At 42.7% G+C, this 23903-nt stretch overlaps 1 protein-coding gene across 4 annotated transcripts in view; it reads right to left on the bottom strand.

The window, feature by feature from the left end:
* Window positions 1-23903, bottom strand: part of LOC149314299 (synaptotagmin-12-like) — a 106365-nt gene that overhangs the window by 3779 nt on the left and 78683 nt on the right. For 2 of the 4 annotated variants that reach the window (XM_089520821.1, XM_089520819.1), the window contains 4 exons: window positions 13510-13725; window positions 12657-12777; window positions 10201-10334; window positions 1237-5350 (listed from right to left, as the gene is read on the bottom strand). In XM_089520821.1, coding sequence (XP_089376947.1) covers window positions 5177-5350; window positions 10201-10334; window positions 12657-12777; window positions 13510-13725 — 645 coding nt within the window. In that variant the 3' untranslated portion in view covers window positions 1237-5176. Of the gene's footprint in view, window positions 1-1236; window positions 5351-10200; window positions 10335-12656; window positions 12778-13509; window positions 13726-23903 lie in introns of those variants that run through there. The other 2 variants (XR_016280908.1, XR_016280909.1) reach the window with 2 other exon arrangements.

The raw sequence follows: 23903 nt of genomic DNA, 5'->3' as shown, positions 1-23903 counted from the left end.
TCTGTGATTGATGGGGGGGGGGGGGGAGTTCTGTTCCCCTGTTGCTCAGAAAAAGCTGGCTGCTTTTCCCACCTTCTTTGCTTGAGCGATCTCTGCCATGAAGGGGGAGTTGTGACAGGGACCCTGTTTCTGCCTGCTATAATGGGGACCTCTCATGGGAAAGGGTGAAAACAACATCCAGCTGCTTCCCAAGTGACAGGAGAACAGACCCCCATTGACTGCAGCGGCTGCTTCCCAGTATATGGGGATTGGAAGGTCAAGCTGGAGTTCACTGCATAGGATCGAAACTACAGTGCTTTTGCATATGCAAAGACCATATAGGATTCAGGCCACTGTCTTTTAAAAAAAGTTTTATTTTTACAGAAGAAAGAGCAGTTTACTTCAGGAGACACTAAGAAAGGAATGAAGGGAAGGGATCAATCAAGTCACGTTATACAAGTGTGTGAACATACACAAAACGGGGCTGTCTAAGCTGTAGCTTTAAATATGAGAGAAGAACTAAGGGACAATTAGGACATGTCAGTTAACTCAGAGAAAAAATCTCTGTAATTGGCTCCATGGACCTGAATCCTACTGAAAATCCAAACTAGAGTAGACTCATTGATTCAGCAAGATTTGTTAAAGTGTGTATTCAATAGCTGATTTAGTGGGAGTGATTTAGCTGAGACTACCAACAGGATTTAGACCTTAAGACTTGGTATTGGAAAAAGGCAGAATTTGAAAGTAATATCACAAATAAATTATTACATGTAACTTAAGACCGAATAAATTTTATTACCTATTACCTAACTATACATATAACAGCAGACATCCTATTGACTAGTCCCAACTAGAATAGACCCGTTAAATGAATTATTGAATGGCAATTCAAAACATAAATCCCATTTATTCTATAGGTTTACTTTAGCTAAGACTAGCAACGGAATCCAAGCCATTTTACTTATGCGTGTATATGTGCCTTCAAGTCATCTGCTGACTTATGGCCAGGAATAAACAGAAGTGGTTTTGCCAGTTCCATCCTCTGAAATATAGCCTACAGTGCTTGGTATTCATTGACAGTCCCTCATCCAAGTATTCACCACTTCTGACCTTGTTTAGCTTCAAAGATCAGATGGGATTTGTACGTTTATATGTTTCAATTCCCAATGTTTCCTTTCCGCATTTGTTTTTCTGTTTTGTATGTTGCTATATTAAAACAATATATATATATGAATGATCAGATGGCCCTATATAAATTATTAGTTCTTTATAATTTAATATAATCAATTATTTTTAAATGACTTGTGTTTGTAACTTAACACTCCTCTTAAAGTGGATAGTTTCACTCATTTTGTTATGCAATTAATGTTTGTCACATGTACTGCCACACCATGTTTTGCTGTGGATGTTGAGGCAACAGTGAGATTTTTGGAAATAATAATTGTGCAAGCTGTTCAAGTTCACTAGTGAGAATACACTAGTAATAGAGTAATACATAATGAGGATCCACATGTTCGCAGTTGCACATACTCTATTTTGATATGTCAACTTTAGGCAGACTATAAGAAAGCTCATGAAATTATGAGAATTAGTTTATGAGCATAAGGTTCAGACCTCTTTGGTCACGATGTGATATTTTCTCAACCCTTATTACCATTTCAGTAAAGCAGAAGGGGAAACTGCAAACAGGGCAAGGGCCATTTTTTCCCTTCATGCACATTTTAGTATTCCTAAAGTGGTGTGATGTCACTTCTGGCTGCCATTTTAGCCAATTTTCCATTGATTCTCCCTCCATTTTTGTCTGTTTTGGGGAGGTTTGGGGGGCTGGGACATTTAGTGGAGCAACCTGTTGCTTTTTTAGGCAGCTTTGGGAGATTCCAGGCAGTTTGGGGATAAAACACCCCAAAATCAACTCATTTTTTAAATGGGGGAGGTTATGAGGTCTTTGAACAGCTTCTGGGAGGCCCTGCAGGCCACACCTAGGGGTCCCAAGGGCTGCATGCAGCCCCTGGCCCACACTTTACTCATCCTTGAAGCAAGAATTGTGTTAAGGATATCAGCTGTTAAAAAGAAGGGAATTGAACAGCATAGCTTTTAAATTGTTACAAATATTTATTATTAATCCCATAAAATGCAACATGTCAATATTGATGACATAACTGAGATGTTGATCACATTACCTCATTTTAAAAACCCAGAGGTCCAATTTACTCATTTGGATAAGCCAAGACACTACCTCCCTCCAGTGCTGTGCTCATTCCTTGACTGGAAATAATTAGTTCCTTCTTTCCAAGGGAGGGAGCAGAGCTGTCCCATGATGAGTTGTGCAGGGTCTCTTCCTTATGGTGCTATGCCAGCAGCTTCTGTTGACTTTAATGGGCCAGGAGAGGTCCTCACTCTGGTGGCAGAGAGTGGGAAAGTACATTTGAGTTAGAAACTACTGAGTGAAAGTATATGTGATGGGAATAGAAGAGGGCCACAGTTATGTGCTAAGTTATGGTGATACTAATTCAACCAATTTCTGGGGAAATGAGACCTTTAAATTCAGGCACAACTGGCCTTACCTGCTAGTGAGAGAGCGGCTTCAGGTAGGCCGTAACAAGTAATCTATTTGAATATTGCAATAGTTTAATTTTGTTTTAATGGTCACTTTTGTATGTTCTTAATTGTATTGTTCTTTTAAATTGTAAGCTGCTCTGAGTCCCCATTTTGGGAAATATATTTGGATATAAATACTATTGTTGTTGTTTTTGCTGCTGCTGCTGCTACTACTACTAATAATAATAATAATATCCCCAATGTCAAATGGGTTTACATTCAATAGTTGCCATTTATAACAGCAAAATTTGAAGCTGATTGTGTCTGACACCTATAAAGGATGAAGTTTTCTTTTCTTTTCTTTTTTTAACAGTGGTCAGTAATGCTTTTCTGATTAGGGCTTGGTTTTGTGAAATTTTTAAACAGTGTATGGCCAGTTCTGCATTTGCACTAGGGCTGTAGACGTCAAGTCATCTTCTAGCTCCTATTCAGAAGTTGGAAAAATACTTGTGGAGATGGCAGCTCCCAGAACCCGCTAGCCAGCACACCAGTGGACATGCCAGGTAAAGGATTTTGGAAGTTGTAGCCTGCAGAAGTGAATTTTCTAAGTGAACTTCTATCAATCGCAGAACTGGTTGAGAACTTCATTAGCATTCCCCCATTGCACTCTATAGAAAACATTTATTCACATTATTTCTACCACCTCATTGACTAGTTAACAGAATGTATCACAATGCTTTTTTAATAAAAACCAACCAGTTTCCATTTTTTAAAAAGGTAGGTTCTCCCCTCTGAAAATTATACAGACAATAAACAACAAAAACTAAAAGACAAACTAATTATAAACAAACTCTATAAAGGTCCTATCTAGATGAGGAAGTCTCTTTGAGTTTTTTGTTTGCTTTTCAAGTTGCTGCTCATTCATTAAGTGTCCTATAGCTTACCACTCTGAGAATTTTTTCATGTGCTGACACCAACAGCCATACAGCCATGAAAGAGCTCCTCTGTCCAGCATAAGTGAAAGTCAAGTTCAAAATGCCCTCCCTCCATACAAGTTGGATCTCTATGAGAAATGTTTTATCTTATAAGAGGTCATGGCAAAGTAAGGGACTCTAGTGATGGAGTAATTTTGCACATGTTTGAGCGCCCAGATAAAACTAAAACAGGGATGTAGCCAAAGGCCACAAACCCATCCACAGGAGAAAAGTCCCACTGAATTCAAATTTATTTATTTATTTCATATACTGCCTTTCTCTCAGAGTGGGACCCAAGGTAGTTTACAGAAGAAACAAGAAAAGATAAAGAGATTTATCTCTAAGTAGACATGTATAGTATTGCAGTCTCAAGGACAGTGGAACATTAGATTTAAATGGGAATACACTGTAATCTAATTAGCTCTTGGATGGATGGATGGGTGGGTAGCTGGGTGTGTGTGTGGATGTGGAGTTTGAGATCATGCTGCACACTCTGTGGTTCACTGCTACTGTGGCATATAAATTAAGACAACAGATTAGATATAATTTTTGTTGTATGAGATTTTGAAGCAAGAGGCTGCTTCATCATGGCAAAAAGCAGACCCACTTTGTGACTAACACAGAAGAATCTTGCCTGTAAAAACTTTCATCCTAGAATATATTAGTACACAAGGTAGCCTCTTAGATGGGAATCCTGTTGCAATTTTATGCTGGTATTATGCAAGTTGTACTTTTTCAGAGGTTGCACAAGGGTGAGGTATCATATTCAGGGTTGCACAAGCCCTGTGATGTTGACATAAACTCTTGCACCTATGGTTGCACTATCTAAGGTTCTTCCAGTGTAGACCTTATAAGCAGGTAGGGAGTTGTACTAACAGATGCACAACAAGAACAGTGAAGGCCATGCCATCTGTTGATGTGATCAGTTACACAACAGTGCAATTCAGTTAGTCTAGTGCAGCTACACTGGTGCATTGTTACAATATAGTATGGTGCAAACAGTGTACAGATTCTTGGCCTTGCTCTTCACTGCAACAGGCTACCCTTCTGGATTCTGGCCCATAATGAAGATGCCTGTGACTCTGGTTACAGGCCACTGTGAAACAATTTTCCTTAATACCATGTTCCTCTGAAGTGACACTTGCTTCCATGACAAACATGACAAGGCCTAAGATACAGAATTATGATTCCAAGTACGCCTAATTCAAAGTAAGACAAATTCAGTGGATTAGACTTCAAAGTAGATGTGTTTAGGGGTGGGTGTAACCAAGCAGATGATAGACCACAAGTTTTCCCCTCCAACTCTGTTGGCTAGAATGAAAAAAAACATACACAGGAGTGCCAAACACACTTTCATGTTCGGAAAGGACTGGTTCTCCAAGCTGGTGATATCAGAATAATGGTGTCAAGAGAGGCCATTTGTCTCCAAGCTCCTACAGGGCACATTTGTATTAATATGGCTTCCACTCACATGTTTTTAGTTCTGAAGCTTTCCCAAGGCTTTATGGTCTCATTTGGCAACTGACTTTTGTTTGTTTGTGTCTTTTCTGTTGCTGCTACTCATTTTGTGAAGAATATTAGGGCAAACAGTTTTTGCTCTTAGGTTTCCTAAATTTCATCAGCCAATATTATCCACCTACAGGAAGAATTTAGGCACTGTGATGAATTATTAAATAACTGTGCCCTTAGCTTTGTCGAAGTGGGTGCCACATGGACACGGGCTTCCTCAAGGTGGCCAACATCTGGTTCCAATGTGTGATGCCCATGCCCCCCGCAGCTGGGCCTATGACGACATGGCCAATGTTTTCAGCTCTCCCATCTTCACAACATTCTGCAACCGTCACCCGAAGAGACAGTTCCTGTAAAGACATGAATAGATATCTGCAACACACTGCTGTATGCAACCTTGCTACTTTAAATTGTGAAAACCCTGGTTTTACAAAACTAAGTTAATATACAGTGGTGTGAGCTTGAAATGTCATTCAGGCTTATGTTTGGAAAGCAAGATGGATCCCAGTGTTTCTACTCTACTACACCTAACCTGTTTGAAATCACTGGAGACATCTAACTCATCAGGGTGTAGTTCTGTATGAGACATTCCTGCTTCTTTACTGAAGGAATGGGGAACTTCTGGTTCTCCAGATGTTCTAGGCTATAGTCCCACTTTATCTTTGGCATAGTGCACCAAAAAATGTGGAGGCCAAAGGTCCCCACTCTTTTGTAACTACATTTGCAATCAATCTCAAGCAAGTGTGACTATTTTCCACCTATCTCTGATCTAGGTTTATACTTGATGTTCCTCTGGGCATAGATATGCAATCATGTACTCTGTAAACATTTCAGGGAACTATATAAACATGGAATAAGAATGAAACACACTGGAACACTACAGAGCACAATACGATTCCACTCACAAAAAATTGAGGCACACAGGTCCAAAGAAGAGACAAGTCATGATTTTAGGAGAAATTCTTCCTAATTAACCAGAGGCATTCCGCGCACCCATGCAAACATGACAGGAGCTGTTTGCCTATTGGATTAAGTGGAAGAATCTCTACCTGCCAGACACAGAAATAATCTGCCCCTTCCTTTAGTTAATTACTAAAGTTAGCTATTACCTGCACCCGGATCCAAAGGTTGAGGATTATCTGATCATGCAATAATTAACGATCCTGTATTTTTCCCTACCTGCTTTTTTGCCTTTAAAAGTAAGAGATTTATATGGTTCAAGCAATCAATTGATTTGACCACACTGTGAGTTATATTGGCCACAATGTCAATAAACTGTCCATACCAGATGGCAGATGGCTCTGTCTAATTTCTCTACACATGATCAATGGTAAAGGACACATGGCCATTTTTATATTTCCACTGGGTAGATAAGATTGTGGACCATCAAGTTCAGACTTTCAGGTTATACTGCAACCTAGGATGAGATTTATGTCGCTATTGACAGAAGTTAGCATTTGCAAGCAATAACTCAAGTGTCAGCTCTGTTACATCCTAGAGATGGAAAGGCTGCAGTGAGCAATGTGTTGCAACTGTATATACAATGCGACTATTTCAGAACACTTACAGGGCTGGGTCCTGATTTCCATTTTGTTCTAAATTATTTTGAGAAGGAAGCAAGTTACAATGTGAATTGCAATGGCAATCACACAGTGTGTGTTCTTGCCTCACAGAACTTTTTCAAGAACAGAGCAAAAGAGCAATACTTGGCATGTTACCAGAATACTAAAACACAGCAGAGATAGGCCTGTCATGTCACAGAATTCTGGATGTGCCAGATGGAAGAGGCTACTTGCAAAAACTGAAGGGGTGTGTGTGTTAATCTAGGATCTCCTATTGACATGTTCTGTTATGCCTATAAATATATCCACTACTTAACACTCCTTCTAAAACTTTAGCTGACAACTGCTACTGATCCCAAAAATGGCCCAGCAGAGCTTGTGATGATTTTTTTTTTTTTAATGTGAAAAATGAATGCAGGAATCAGCTACAGCAAACTACTTTGTCTTGTCTTTTGAAAAGAGCCATGTTTCTTTTTTTAAAATGTAACTTTGTATGCTCTCATCAGGATCAAACAAACTGTGCCAGTTGCAGGACCCAATGTGGATTGTGCCAATTCAATGTACTGGTGAATTGCCCTGGTTGCACAGTGGTTAAATGCTTGTACTGCAGCCACTCACTCACAAACCACAAGACTGTGAGTTCAATACCAGCCCAGGGGTTCAGAGTCAACTCAGCCTGGCATCCTTCTAAGGTTGCTAAAATGAGTACCCAGCTTATTGGGGGCAATTAGCTTACACATTGTAAACCGCTTAGAGAGTGCTTAAGTGCACTGATAAGTGGAATAGAAACATACTTGCTATTGTGCTTCCTATTGATATGGCATTTTAATAAGAGGGACAATGCAATTCATCTCACCATCACCTACCATTAATTTGCTGTTCACATGATTGCTATACCCTGACCTTGACTAGATTTGCTATTACAGATAGGTCTGCCACCATCACACATATTTTGAAGAGATTCTAAGTGCCATTAACAGTCACTCTAAGGCAATAGTTCACAAACTTTGGTCCTCCAAATGTTCTGGACTTCAGCTTCCAGAATTCCTTACCATTAGCCAAACTGGCTGGGGCTTCTGGGAACAGAAGTCTAAAACACCCAGAGGACTAAAATTTGAGAAACAAAGCAGGTAAGATGGATCATATGCTATTGTAGTGTAAATGAAAATTCTCCTGGGGCTCTATGCCTCCAAGTTCTTGCTGATTTATGGTAACCCTAAGACACACCTATCATAGGATTTATTTAGAGGATGTGAAAAGCTTGTGGGATTTTCTGTTGGGTGTACAAGATAATTTGATTTGTTTGGATACTATGCATTTTGACCTTGGTGGATCAGGGGTGATGTTGCTGCTCCATCTGAAGGCAGCACTTCTGGTTCAAGCATTTACAATTGATGTACAAGAAAAACTGAGGTACCACATAAATTTTCCTCTTATTTCCTCATTTTCATGACTACAATGTCTGGGAATTCATTTCTCATCTCAAAGTGATAAGCCACAGCGGTTGGTCTCCACCAGGTCGTTATGGTAACCCATTCTTTTTCTTGTTTCCCTGCCCCTGCTGAACAAAACTTCTTCCTTATTATCTCTCTTTTGAAGATGATTCTTTTAGAAATGTTGTATTAGCTTCCAGCACAGAAGCTTTTGAATGGTGATGCAGTGATTCTGTTTACATCTTGCTTGCTGAGTTTCCTTTCCCAGGGTTTAATTTTAAAGTTTCTGCCTTGCATGCCAGAAACCTTGTAGGCAGAATCTATTGCCCATCAAGAAAAAAAAATGTGTGAACTCAGAAATAGTCACAAGAAGAAAGAAAGTGCTGTCAGCAGGAGCAAGAAGACAAGAATGGTGATATCTCCATGTCTATTCAGATGGATGCTGCTGGTTATTAATGCTTTTGTCTAGATGCATCTAAAGGTCACAGTCTCATAATTTCTGACACATGTTATACATGGCAGCTGAAGTTAACATGGGCTTGCTTGGGATGGGGAAATATTGGCCCTCCAGATGTCCACTCCCGGCCCAATATTTTTTATTACAATTCTTCACAACAATAAAAATTGAATAAAGCACACAAAGAAACACAAATTTAAATGCAATACATTAGAACACAGGAAAAAACAGAAAGAAAGAAAGAAAGAAAGAAAGAAAGAAAGAAAGAAAGAAAGGCCCTCCAGAAGTTTTGGACTACAACTCACACTATCTTCTAACACTGGATGGAATATCTGGGAACTGAAAACCAAGCATGTGGAGGACCAAAAATCGCTGTGTACAAAAATGGCCATGTGAACTGACTTTAATATAAAAGTGTCTTTGAACAAATTCCTAAAGACAGACCCCTAAAGTAAAATAGAGGGATAAAACCATGAAATTGTTGAAACAGAATCATATGAATCTCTCAGTGTTTCTGCAACATCTCTTAGGTAGGCAGTCTGATCTTATGAACTAGCTTCACTGTTGCAAAAAAACACAAAAACCCAATACAATTTGCACCATGAAAGCTTCAACTGTATCTTAACCCTGACCACTGGGGCAGAGATGTCCTGTTTCACATTTCTTTGCCCTTGAAAACCATAAAGCAACTTCAGGCTGTGCCACTGCTCCTACCGCTGCCAGTGAAAAGGGTACAGCACAAATTAAAAGCACTGGAAGAGGGGAAAGTACTTGCTTTTCATATACAATGGGCCCTTGGTATCCGCTGGGGGTGTGATTCCAAGACCCTCCATGGATACCAAGGTCTGTAGATGCTCAATTCCCATTCAGTACAATGGCATAGTGAAATTATAATATATATAATATAAAATATTAAAATCAAGGTTTGCTTTTGGGCATTTATATCTTTTTGTAATATTTTCAACCCATGGATGGTTGAATCCATGGATAAGGAATTTGTTGATATGGAGGTCTGACTGTACAAGGTCCCAGTGTTTGTTTGTTTTTTAAGGTGGGCACATAGGAGAGCATTTCAAAGAACAGTATACTGGTGAAGACCTCTGTCTGAGACTCCTGACCTGCTGCTCACCATAGCAGAAAGTATTAGTCTAGAACAGTGGTCCCCAAACTATGCCCTTTAAGAGATTTTGGACCTCAGCTCCCAGAATCCCAGACTACTGGCCAACATGGCTGAGGCTTCTGGGAGCTGAAGTCCAAAATCTCTTAAAGGGCACAGTTTGGGGACCACTTGGTCTAGAAGGTAGTTGTGAGTCAGTGTATGGTTGTTTATTCATTCAAATGAGAAAAAGTAATCTGTATTAACATTGTTGTTTTGATCAGGAATGGGAAATGGATGGCCATTCATATGTTGGGTGACAACTTCTACTACCTAACCAGCTCCAGTGTTGGCTGGGGCTGATGAGGCCTGGAGTCTAGAAATATCTAAAAGATCACAAGTTTACAGTCATTATGGTGGACAAGCTAGTGATGTTGTGGATAAGGGCAAGGATGCAACCAACAGAACCATATCTATGTCCTGGAAAAAAAACACCTCAAGTGGCAAATCTTGAAGAAGTATTCACAAGCAGTCTCAACACACTAACAGTGCTTAACCATGGATTGAATACCCACACTAACACTGCTGCCACATGTAGTACAACAGCTCAATGGATAACACTGTATTTTCACTTTGACCAGGGTGCTCTTACCTGTAAGACAATTGCTGGTACTGAGAAAATCATGGCCTCATTAAACACCGGGTTTGTGTCATCTCTTTTCACTGCAGTCTTTTTCTTGCTGATCTTCCTCCCATCCTGCAGCAAATACACTTTGACAAAAGGATCTGAATGGATGGTAAGAAGCAGATAATCTTACTTGGATACCAAAACAAACAAACACAACTCAAAACAAAACTGTTTTCTTTTTGCAGATTTTACTTGTGATATTCTGCAATATTTTATTTGGTATCTATTTTCACTAAAATGTTCCAATGCATTTTTAACAAGATGTGGACATTACCAGTTTAGACACTGTACACGTATAAACGTGTCTAACGTTAGTCTAGTGAAAAGCACCCTTTGACTATTTTTTTAGAAGTGAGGAAGAAGGTATTAAAGTGTTATAATCTGTACTCAGTCACCTTTGCTATGATTGGTATAATATGTTAATCAAAGTATCTAAATTATCTGTATTTTGATGCAGATTATTTGTCTGTGAGCTCACTTACATCAACCAAGAAAAATCCAGTTAATTAAAACTGAAAATTGCTAAAACACTACTGAGACCCTTCAAGGACAATCAACTCCTACAGATTTTCAATTTCTGTTGATGGTTATTTAAGTAGCCTCAGCATGAAGCCAAAGCAAGTGAGATTCCAAAATATTTTTATGACTGCTCTGCTGTGAGAATTCATTGGAAATGACCAAAAAAGCTTCAAAATAGGAGGTGAATCTCTCCCCACCCACACTTTCCTCAGTGCCTCTAAGGTGGATCTTTCATCAGAAGAAGAACCATTTACTCTATAATGTCACTAACACTGACAGCTAAGGTAATTAACATTTTTATTTTCAGATGTATTTCTCATTATTACACCTTTTAGTTAATCATCTTGTTCAAAAATTTAAGATGAATTCCCATTAAGAATTTGGAAGCTGGATCAAAGCAGCTCCCTAATGGCACATTTATGCTCAGGAGAGGCCCCTCACACTGTGACTGACAGAAGCAGGGACAGCCTCTTAATTGCTGTAAATAAGGAACAACAACAAACAACAACATGTGACAAGAAATACTGGATAGGAATAAAGGCCAATTTAGCCCAACATTCTATTTACAGTGTGGCCAGTCAGTTACCTGTATAAAGCCTACCAGGAGAACATGAAAGTGACTGCTTGTTATATGTTCTGTAGTACTAGAAGTAAAGAACAATGAGCTAAGGCCTAAGAGCTAGCTGTCTCAAGTGAACAATGCCTCTGGTTCAGAAGTCTTGTGTTCATGGATGCCATGATGGAATTTTACAACCATACACAGCAGTGAAGAGGGACAACCAGGGACAGATGGGTTTTCTTTGCCAGACAGTTTGTGCTTAATTTGCTATTCAGATCTGGCCTGTTTAAAACATTTGCTGCAACCATGTAAGAATCCTTAACTTTCTACAGGAGTGGTATACATGACTTTGTTTTTTAACTGGAAATTTAAAATGCTTCTGTTTGCTAAATAAACCATTGTGGATGTTGGATCTAGCTAGGATTTAATGTTTGAACTTTGTTCAAAAAAACTTTATACTCTAGTTACTATCTATCTTTGATTACTATTGCCTTGATTATTTTTTCACTGATTGTTTCATCACAGCATTTTGTGCTCGTTACATTGTAGCTGTATTTATTATGTTTGATGCTATCTTTAGTAGTTGTGTCTTAGCTACTGAACTTTTCTAGCCATGTTAAGTTGTTATGATGGAACTTTATCATTACTACTCCATATTTTATATTACTCACTGTTTTATAGTGATGTATTGCTTTTTATTATCTTGTCTGTCATTTCAATAAATTTTAAATTTGTTTTACTTATCAGTGTGCTGTTCATTCAGAAATGATTCTCCTTGCTCATTGGAGCTACATAACAAGAGAGGTATAAAAAAAGAAACCAGACTTTTCAATTGTCAGTTCTTTTCAAGATGGAGGGGGGGGAAAACAGAATCTTCTCATTTCAGTGATAATTAATTCATTATCAGTCAATTCAAAATCTCTTCCCCCAGTATTTATTTACATCACAATGGCAGTGCAAATTCTAAGAATATTCTAATGATTTATAGAGAAATAAATAATATTTACTCACAAGATATTACACAGTGCTCATAAGATATTACATGGCTTTTTGAATTCCAAATGATTCAATCATTCTAAAACCATTACTGGTACTAATGAGAGAAAAGACTGTGTATGTGTTTTTTAAATAAAAATGAACAGATCTATAGCTTGAAAACTAAAAGACAAGGATATTTTTTATAGATTTGCTGATCGCCAAGTAAAGGACTTATGTGTAACACTGTAAGTAGATTATACCACAGCCATTACTCATTTACCCACTGAGCTTTAAGAAAGAATATTCACAATCTGCCGGACTGTATGAGGAGGGGATATGCAATACGTCAAGACTCTTTACTGACCTGCGGTCATTTTGCCATTGGTCCATACAAGATTCTTGGCTTTAACCACAACTACAGTCAATCTCTCTGCTGTTGGCAAATAGCTAAGAGAAAGCAGGATTTCCCCCACTGAATCAGTAGCCTGCAAGGGGAAATGGTGAAGGCCATTAATGGCTCATTACTCTATTTCATTAGTTGTACAAAAGAAACAATGGCAGAAATTGCTTCTTGGTCTCTTGGCAGTGGAGAATGTAAGAAAGTAATTGAGATAGATTTCATAATCTCTGAAAAACAGCAACCAACATTTAGATGATCTAGAAAGCTGCCAAGATCCCTACCATGTCTTTCTGGTACCTCTGTCCCACCCCTTCTCAAGAACTGCAATCTCCACAGAACTGCCTAAAACAAAGCCACAGTCTTGCCTTGGGGCCAGTTCAGAGGACTTGGAGGTAGTTTAAAAAAACAAAACCAACAACCCCACAATGACACCCAACGGTTGACTAACAGCATCTTTCTCCATGACACTTCTGGCTCACAAACTCTTTCTCAGGGCAGGGTTGGCACTAGTCATACTGCTGCTTCAGGTAGGGCAGTAAATGGTGCTCCACTTACATCCCACTCAACAGCTAAGATATAGTATTCTTAGGGGAAACCAAGTTATTTTAGTACCTGAGGCAGAAAAGTCCACAAGTGCCTCTCTCTTTTCATGGCACTAAGAAGCCAAAATAAATTAAATAAGAATAATTTTAAAATAATAATTAGTGCACTAAATAAATAACTGGTTGGCCTTATATGACAGCCAAAATCAGGTGCCTCAGGCAATGATCTCACCTCATCTCATGGGGGAAAGGAAGCACTAAGACAGCTAGCCTACCTTGTTCATGTCTTGTAGATACAGCCACGCATTGAAAGGACGGATAGAGAGATCCAGATCTGACAGCTTCAGCTCAGCTACCCCAGTACTGATGTTTCTCTCATCCTCATCAATGCCAAAGACAGAAAACCTTAAACTGTTTTCCTCCAAGGCAGAAGGATCCAAGGGGATTGAAAATCTCTCATCGAAGAAGACAGAGTAGGCACTCCTCTGGATCTGCAGAGAAACAGCAAGGAGAAAGTGAGAAACCCACCCAAATCCTAGGACTCTGCTGTCAATGCTTCAGCTTTGGAGTGATGTCTATGTTGTCCTCAAACACATCAGGAAGCATTCATGTTACCAATGTAGCAAGTTGGCTGACCCAAAGAGAGAAAGCAGCCTCCCTTAATATGAAGTCCTTCTGATGTGTTTGGACTACAACTCCTATCATCCTCCACTCAAATGTCCAATGCCAAGGTGACCTCAGGAACAGTGAGAGTCTAGTTCAGGGGTAGGCAACCTTTTGGAGCCGGGGGCCGGGTTGCTGTCCCTCAGACAAGTTGGGGGGCCGAAGCCGAGGGGTGGAGCTTCCACCATCCGGGGGCGGGGCTGCATGCTGGGGGCGGAGCTTCCACCCTCCAGGGGTGGAGCCACCCTCCAGGGGCGGAGCCTCCACTGAAGCCCCGCAAGGAGGAGGAGGCGTGTGCCCGCCCTCTCCTCCTCGGTCCCTTTCTGGACAAACACCCCCAACCTGCATTCCAAAACACACACAACAGCACATTTGTGCATTTCACACTTTGGAAGGTGACACTCTCTCGGCTTCAGAAACAGTAGTTGCCTGCCTCTCAAGCTCACTCATCATCATCACCATCATCACACTATCATTGTCAAAGCAAGGGAGACTTGTTAGCATTAAAAGCACACAAAACACACTTTGGAAGGTGACACTTTCTCAGCTTCAGAAACAGTAGTTGCATGAATCTCAAGCTCACTCATCATCATCACCATCATCACACTATCATTGTCAAAGCAAGGGAGACTTGTTAGCATTAAAAGCACACAAAACACACTTTGGAAGGTGACACTTTCTCAGCTTCAGAAAGAGTAGTTGCATGGCTCTCAAGCTCACTCATCATCATCACCATCATCACACTATCATTGTCAAAGCAAGGGAGACTTGTTAGCATTAAAAGCACACAAAACACACTTTGGAAGGTGACACTTTCTCAGCTTCAGAAACAGTAGTTGCATGGCTCTCAAGCTCACTCATCATCATCACCATCATCACACTATCATTGTCAAAGCAAGGGAGACTTGTTAGCATTAAAAGCACACAAAACACGCTTTGGAAGGTGACACTTTCTCAGCTTCAGAAACAGTAGTTGCATGGCTCTCAAGCTCACTCATCATCATCACCATCACCACGACCACCACTATCACTGTTACAGCAGACCTTTTAGCATTAAATGCACTGAAACTACACAGAAATGCACTGCTCCTCCTTCCTTCCTCCCCTTTCTTCCTCCTTCCTCCTCTTCTTTCTCCCTCCTCTTCTTCTTCTTTCTCCCTCCTCCTCTTCTTCCTCCCTGCTTCTCTTCCTCCTACTTCTTTCCTTCCTCCTCCTCCCTCCTCTTCCTCTTTCCTTCCTTCCTCCCTCCTCCTCCTCCTCCCCCCCCCCCCCCGCGCCTTCCTTCCCTGCCTGGAGAGAGCCGGCCAGGGCCAAGGGAGACCTTGCTGCAGAGGGGCTCCTTGGCTCTCGCAGCCTTTCCGCCGGCGGGGAGAGCCGGCCAGAGCCAAGAAGGCCTCGCTACAGCGAAGCCTCCTTGGCTCTGGCAGCCCTTCCGCCGGCGGGGAGAGCCGGCCAGAGCCAAGGAGTCCTCGCTACAGCGAAGCCTCCTTGGCTCTGGAAGCCCTTCCGCCGGCGGGGAGAGCCGGCCAGGGCCAAGGAGGCCTCGCTACAGCGAAGCCTCCTTGGCTCTGGCAGCCCTTCTGCCGGCGGGGAGAGCCGGCCAGAGCCAAGGAGGCCTCGCTACAGTGAAGCCTCCTTGGCTCTGGCAGCCCGCCCGCCGGCGCCAGTGACGGCCCCAGCCTCACAGAGGCCCGCTGCCGCCGTCTGAGCCCAATTTGAGAGCTCCGGCGGCTGCAGCGGGCCTCCTGGAGGCCGAAGTCTCGCGCAACCTCTTCTGTGGTCACGCGAGACTTCGCCCCTGGGCGCCGCCATTTTTTCGTCCAAAATGGCGGCGAAGTCTCGCGCGACCTCAGAGAAGGTCACGCGAACTTCGCCGCCATTTTGGACGAAAAAATGGCGGCATCCAGAGCGGCAAAAAGCCGCGACTGCTGCCAGTGGCGGCGGCGGCAGCCGCAGTCGGGGGCCGCTCCAACGGCCTCCGCGGGCCGCATCCGGCCCACGGGCCGGAGGTTGCCGACCCCTGGTCTAGTTTAACAGCCTAGAAGATACATCACACTGACAAACAAATGCCAGAACCACACCTTAACATTCCTAAGGAATAGATCACCTCACTAAGCTTCCTCTTTAACTGGAGATTCCCCTAAACAAGTCCTTGATAAACAAGAGCCACAACCCTAGACAGAAATATATATATATGCAGGAGAGAAGCACATCTCCTCAGATTTTTCAGGGCCTTTGCTCTTTATCCCCAGACTTGGCATGCTTAACCTAACAATAATGTAACCATTAATATGAGATAATAAGCCCTTTGAAAAACAGTGTTATTCTCTTCTTTTGAAGTCCTTTGGACTTGCAGCAAAGGGTGGTGTGTTAGCAAACCCCTCTGCGTGACTCCTAAAGTCTTGTTCAAATGATGAGGTTCCACACTCACACCAGTATGTATCTGCTATACTAGAAAATTGGGAAGAGAGAAGGAGAAATCACAATTGTATTTCACAGGAATAACAGAACTTGCATTACTGCTGATGTTTCTCAAGGAATACTCTCTGGAGAGTTCTCAAAATGATGGAGAGGAGAGAAGGGCAGAAGATGCTAAGCAGCTGGCTCTCATGCAGTGAGGTAAAAAAGCCCGAAACAGCTCTGAATACAAGTTTGGTGCCAAGACTGCTGCAGTATGTTCACATCTATGAGTACTACAGGCAGCCTTTGTTGAAAGAACATATTCTTACGAAACATCTTGGGAAACCTTGGGACACATCAATAAGTAAGAGACCTCGGGGGAGGTGGGATTCACTGTTTCAAGGCCCACCAAATTGTGCTTACCATGCAAGAACCAACTGGATATTTGCTGCAGGATTAGGAATCCAATAGTATTCAATTTTCTTTACTTTAAAAATAAATAAAATAGGCTACAATGTTGCTATGAAATCTCAGAACTCAGGACATCCATTGCACAGATAGGTCACAGAATAAGATGTCTGCTACACAGATAGGAAAAGCACCAAAGTAAGCAAACTTGTATTATTATCCCACAGTTCCTTCAAAGGATATCACATCACTCTGTCCTCATCCCCTATTTTATCCCTACAGCAACTCTGTGATGAGGTAGGCTACAATAAGTGAAACCTGGTTGTATCACTCAGTGAGCTTCATTGCTGAGTTCAGATTTGAGCCCTGGTTTCCCTGAACTGCTCTAGTCAGCATCCCGCACTGGCTTTTTAATACACACACACACACACACACACACACACACTCACACACACACATGCTTTATTTGTTCAGGCTCTCAGTATTTGGATCTTCTCTGTAGAATCACTAAATTCTCTCTAGAATCACTATATTTGCTCCAGGGAATGTATCCTGAATGAAAATAAGCAAGGAGTGTCATTTTCTGGAAGCCACAGATCTGCTTGCCCCCTTCCACTATTCATCTCAGATGTCAAGGGCACTTCCTGCATTTCTCTCTCAAGACTTCCTATACACTGTCAATTGTGCTAATTACTTTCCAATTGCTTATTGATTCCCTCATTTCTGGTGCCAAACAGAAAGGTCTCGTTTTATACTTGCTGCCTGCCATTCTGTTTACTCAGCAACCATGCTTCTGATTCCACCCCCTCAGGCAGCAGAGCAAGAGGGATTTCCCAAGATCTAGCTTACTCTGGCCTGTGCAAAATCGATAATATGCTGGCTTCTTTCTGTGAATCATCTCTGACTAAAGCGCTCAGCATGCTTTGCTGATTAGAGCATTTTTTTCTTGTGCTTGCCCTACAAAGCAGTTGCATTGAGTGGTTCATGATTTCATTATTTGAGCAATAATAGCTTCTAAAATCAGGGGATGTTGTGCCTGTGACTGGCTGCCTGAGGCACAGCCAATCCTTTTCTTTAGGCAGTTAAGGATGGCCCATTGCATTTTACTGCCTGAGGCACAGAACAAGATGGTGCGCTTTTTTTTTCTTTCAATGTATAAATGCTGACCAGATTGGCTGCTGAATCTTGTTTCATAGCAATAGAATGGCTTATTCAACCTCATCACAGAGTGGCAGACTAGCTTGATCAGGGGTAGGCAACCTGCGGCCCGCGGGCCGGATGCAGCCCGGCAAGGCCTTGGGACCGGCCCCAGCCCAGTCCTGCCACCGATTGCCGCCGGAGCCTTTGGTGTCTTGCGTGAGGGTGTGGGGCCTTTGGCCTATCAGGAGGAGGCGGGCAAGGGGGTCAAGCGGCGGGCAAGGGGGGCAATTGTCTATAGAAGCCTCCGAAACATCCATTTATATTAACATTTTTTAAAAATCAGCAATTTTTTTAGCGTGTCCTCCATTAAAAAAAAAAAAAAAATGCCCTCCATTTGAAATTTTTGTCCTACATTTGTCCCGAGTTATTTATTTATTTAATCTTTTTTAAAAATTATTTAATTATTTATTTTTTGGCTTCGGCCCCCCAGTTGTCTGAGGGGCAGCAACCCGGCCCCCGGTTCAAAAAGGTTGCCTACCCCTGGGCTTGATGAAGTGGATTTGGTTGCCAGCAGCAGATGTTTGGGAAGGGAACTGTTTCCAATTAGGAAAAATCAAAAATCATAGAATCATAGAATCATGGAGTTGGAAGAGACCACACGGGCCATCCAGGACCCCCTGCCATGCAGGAAATCCAAATCAAAGCATTCCCAACAGATGGCCATCTAACCTCTGCTTAAAGACCTCCAAGGAAGGAGACTCCACTACACTCCGAGGGAGTGTGTTCCACTGTCAAACAGCCCTTACTGTCAGGAAGTTCTTCCTAATGTTGAGGTGGAATCTCTTTTCCTGTAGCTTGCATCCATTGTTCCAGATCCTGTTCTCTGGAGCAGCAGAGAACAAGCTTGCTCCCTCATCAATATGACATCCTTTCAAATATTTAAACAGGGCTATCATATCACCTCTTAACCTTCTCAATGAATGGGATGTGATTAAACAGCACTGACTGGTTTAGGAGCAATGAAGAGGATATAGTTGACATGCAACCTGATGCCCAGTCTGCAAAAAAGGACCATTCCCCTGCCCCCAGTTCTGACATTGGCCCCATTCCCACTGGCTTATAATGTGGATCAGGATGCAAATCATGGGTGCATCATTCCCATTTGAGTGTGCATTCGATCCGCATTGCTCCGATATCATTCCCACTGGAATTCGAATCTGACTCCCATGTGATCGAATTATCCTGAAAAAACCCAAATCAGTGGTTGATAAACCGGTTTAACAGTGCATTTTCAGCGAGTTTTCCTGTGCCTCCCGAGTCTGATTTGCGGCATATGAATGGAAATGACAAGGGTGTCCAATTCGGGAACTTGGGGATGGGAGGTGCAGTGCTCAAGGAGCTGGCTTAGGGGTGTCACCTGCTTGTTCTCTTTCCTGCATTACCGGCGCCATTTTCTCCTGTTTGCATAGCCTTTCCCCGGGTGGCATGGGAAGCAGGATAAGGCGATCGTGCTACATTGACCTCCAAATGCAGTAAACACATTACGCCCCCTGCAACCTCCCCCCTGATCCACATTCATAGACTGATGTGTAAGGAGACCCATTGAACACCATTTTTAAACTATTCTTTTTTCCTTTTTTTGTCTCTGCCTGAGCAGCAGATCGGCTTTGCATAATATGCCTGCTTGATCGCCCTCCAGACAGTCCAGGGAGCAATGGGGGAAGAGATTTGGGGTAAATAGAGGCTCCTTCTCTCTTTCCCAGAGGGACTATGGGAAGACACAGAAGAGCCTCGGATGCAAAGGGCTTGGGGTGAATAGAGGCTCCTTCTCTCTTCCAGAGGAACTATGGGCAGACACAGAAGAGCCTGGGATGCAAAGAGATTTGGGGGGAATAGAGGCTCCTTCTCTCTTCCAGAGGAACTATGGGAAGACAAAGAAGTGCCTGGGACGGAAAGGGATTTGGGGGGAATGGAGGCTCCTTCTCTCTTTCCCAGAGAAACTGTGGGAAGACACAGAAGAGCCTGGGATGCAAAGGGATTTGGGGGGAATAGAGGCTCCTTCTCTCTTCTAGAGGAACTATGGGAAGACACAGAAGAGCCTGGGATGCAAAGAGATTTGGGGCGAATAGAGGCTCCTTCTCTCTTCCAGAGGAACTATGGGAAGACAAAGAAGAGCCTGGGACGCAAAGGGATTTTGGGGGAATGGAGGCTCCTTCTCTCTTCCAGAGAATAGATTTGAGGGGAATAGAGGCTTCCTTTTCCCTTTCCCAGAGGGGAAAAGTGCATAAGCGACTGATTGGCTGTGACATCAAGTGCTTAGGCGCTTGATTGACAGCTGCTTTTTAAAAAAACAGGTCCCGGAAGGGCAATGGGAACAGGGAGCAAAATAACCCGCTTCAAATTACCACAGGGAAAATATCAATGGGAACGAAAACGGGTAAAAAAAAAAGGGGTCTGTTTGCACCCATTTTTAATGGGAATGATGGGTCACATTCGATTACGACTCGGGGAAAAAAATCCGAGTCAGAATCACAGTGATATACGTCGCGTTATGCCCAGTGGGAATGGCCCCATTGTTTGATCCCAAACCCTGGTTTCAATACCAGCCAAAGGCTCTGGGCTGACTCAGCCTGGCATCTTTCCATAGGTCATTAAAATGAGTACCCAGCTTGTTGGGGACAATTAGCTTACATTTTGTAAACTGCTTAGAATATCAGTAAATGGTATAGAAATGTACTTGCTATTGCTATTGTTCTGATGCAAGCAGAACCTGTGGCACATTCCACACCAGAACTGTGGTATAGCAGTCTTAAAATGGATTAAAATAACACACCTCTTGCTCTGAATCTTCTGAATCTTCAGCCCTCCGTTCCTGCATTGTGGCTGCTGTCTACACTGGCATTCTGCTCAGCCTCCCCATGTGTCTGTCACCATCACAGGTTACTCATTCTGAGGTTAGAACAAGGAGTCCAGCCACGTGATCGAAGCTAGGTATCTTGTTCTGACCTCAGAAGCAAGTGACTTATGGTGCCGGGTAGCTCAGTGGGACACCTGTGCAGCCAGCTGCCTTAAAAAGCACTACAAAATTCATGGGGCCACCATAAATCAACAGGCAACATGAAGAAACATATACAGGGACCTATTATGTGGTGCCAATAATGCCTTGCCTAGGCTGCACCCCATATTACTCTTAAGAGGTATTAAAGAAACATGAAATGAAGTGTGAAAAGGTCATCCAGGTGGGGTGGAGAAGACATGCAAGCTCTGACTTCTGCTACAAATAACTCTTAACAACTTCCTGTGAAAATTTTCATATGCTGTAACACCATAGCTTGGAAAAATTATCTTTCTGCACTGGCTCCACTGAGCATGCTGGCTGGGGTCTTTGAAGAAATGTAATCCAAAAGGTAACTTTTCTAAACTCTGTGCAGGTCAGGAAAAGATACTTGAAGTCTTCTGGAAAAAATGCTAAGAAACAATTCTTTCTGTGTCCAAGTTGGCCAAAATATATTAAACAGATAATTGCCATTTGTTTTCCACTAACATCAACATAAAACAGGTTTTAATTTTTGAGGGAAAAAAGGGAAAGAAGCATTGTGGCACAAAGCCATCTGGGAGTCAGTTCCTTGTCATTTGGAATATCTCCTCCCTCTTCTCATGTCTGGCTACTCTGGTAAGGGCACCCATCTTTATCACTTTGTCTGTTCAAGCACTGAAACCTTGGCCCTTAGGCAGTATGCATAGTGGTTACTGTCAGATAAAGATTAGCAACCCAGGAGTTTATCAGACAAGGGGAATTGGAAATATAATCCGATGGCAATCTGAATGCAATCATGGGGTTTAACGTTATTGCATGATAACCCACTACACATAAATTCAGGTAATGGGAAGTCAGTCCGAACGCAATCATGGGGTTTCACCTTATTGCGTGATAGACTGCCACATGCAAATTCAGGCAATGGCATGCTATTTTCAGGCAATGGGGAGCCAGTTCGAATGCAATGCGTATTCACATAATTGTGCGAAACTAGCAACTTTAAGTGAATGCGTTCTGGCCCCACTTTCTTTTCATTCGAATTTAAGAGAAATTCCTCCCGTTTGATAAACTCCCCAGGTTTAAATCCCTGTTTATATAGGCAGTGCTCTATGTGAGAGACGGCCCTTTCTTACCTCTGTCTTTTATAATGCAGCATGAAAGTCATCTTTTTCATTAGAATCAGGATCAAACATTGAACCTTCTATAAACAAATTACACTAACACCTCACTCCTTTCAGGCTTGCAAGGTGATCACAAGCAGGAAAATAAGAATATTATTCTTTATCTCTCTCTACAGACATGGCAATAAAAATAAGGACTGTATTACACTGAGTGAAGAATTTAAATACAAATTAGATGTTTTTTCTTGGTCTTCCTCTGAGAATGTAAGTGTATATCATGTACCATCTCGGTTCTGCTCCACTCAGCTAATTCCCTCTCCCTCTCTGTCTCCCATTCCCAGGGCGCGTGGGAGGTTTGCTAAATAAATGATCAAGCCTGCAGTGCAAAGTCAAAGAGACTCTGTCACTCTGGCATCTGAAAGGAAATACTGTAAACAATGTCCACTAACAATACAAATTCTCTCCTTTATCCTGCTCCCCCATAGCCTGCTCCTTATTCTCCCTTTCTCACTGAAGGTTTCTAGTCATATTAGATTCTACTTCAGTGAAATTAAAAAAAAAAAAAAACCCAGAAGAAACAATGGTTATTCATGGTGTAGTGGTTTGAGCATTGGACTTGGGACTTTGGGAGACCCAGGGTGTGAACTTCCACCCAGCCATGGAAATCCACTGAGTGACCTTGGGCAAGTTACACTCTCTCAGCTTCAGAGGAAGGCAATGGTAACACCCATCACCACATGAATCCTGCCAAGAAAATCCTATGATAAAGTCACAGTAAGTAAGAGCTGATTTGAAGGCACCTAATAATAATAGTCGCTATGCTATAGCAAGGACATGAAGGTGTGTTAAAAACAGGGCTACCTTGGAACTGTGAGTTTTGTACTACCCTACTCCCAGCCTCGTGAGTGGGAGAAATCTAAGACAAAATCCTCTTTTAATCTACACTGTCAAGCTACCATTATCACTCCAAATCAACCTATGTGCTTCTAGAAGATGAAAGGCTCACAGAACTACTCATCAGAAGGCATTCTGCTGCCATTCTGCATTTCTCTCCTTAATGGATTTTCTGTAGTAAGAAAAAAAGTGGAAGAAGAGATGGAAAATCACAGGAAGGTTGCAGATGGAAAACACTTAGATGATGTCTGAACTCAGCAGCAATCCCATCCTCCTCTCTGGAAATCTGGAATAGGGAAGTGAAAAGAGAATGGCTCAAATTTAAAAGTTAGTGGCTCAGGAGAAGGGAGAGTAAGTCTGCTGGGCTAGCAAAGGAGGAGGAAATGGGGGTGCTCAGGTGCAAAGAGTTCCACAGACAAAGAGGGGAGGAGGTAGAAAATAGAAGGAAACCAATCTTTAGACAAGCATCAGCACAAAGGAAATAACAAGAACACCAAAAAGACAAGAGAAAGAGACCAAACATTTAGGCATGGGTAGCCCATGGGTAGGGATGCCATAACCCAGCTGCAGGCAGGGCAATCCCGCTTTTGGTGGTGCTGGCACGGTTCCGGTCCGGTTTCCTGCCAAAAGCAGGACTGCCCCACCTGCGGCCACCTCTGCCCCCGCACGTGCCTTTTTTATGGCCGCGGCTGCTCATGCAGCCGGCTGGCCACCCACTTCCGTGTCTGCCTCCTCCTCCTCTGCCTCCTCCTTCTCCTCCGCCCCCTGCGCGCTCCCTCTGGCCGGCCAGCCACCCACCTCCGCCTCCTTCTCCCCCCGCGCGTCCCCCTGGTCTTTCAGGGCCACGCATGGCTGGCTGGCCACTCACCTCCTCCTCTGCCTCCTCCTCCACGACCCTGGCCCTGGCCGTGCGCTGGCCTAAAATGGGAGCTGGCCCCTTAAGGAGGCAGAGCCTCAGAAGAGGAGGAGGAGGAGGAGGAGGAGGTGGAGCGGAGGAGGACTCTGG

The sequence above is a fragment of the Sceloporus occidentalis genome, unplaced genomic scaffold (assembly GCF_023333645.1).
Source record: "Sceloporus occidentalis isolate IW3139 unplaced genomic scaffold, rSceOcc1.0.p SCAF_4, whole genome shotgun sequence".
Classification (NCBI taxonomy): Eukaryota; Metazoa; Chordata; class Lepidosauria; order Squamata; family Phrynosomatidae; genus Sceloporus; species Sceloporus occidentalis.
Note: the sequence above shows the minus strand (reverse complement) of the source record. Positions and strands in the feature narration are given on the sequence as shown.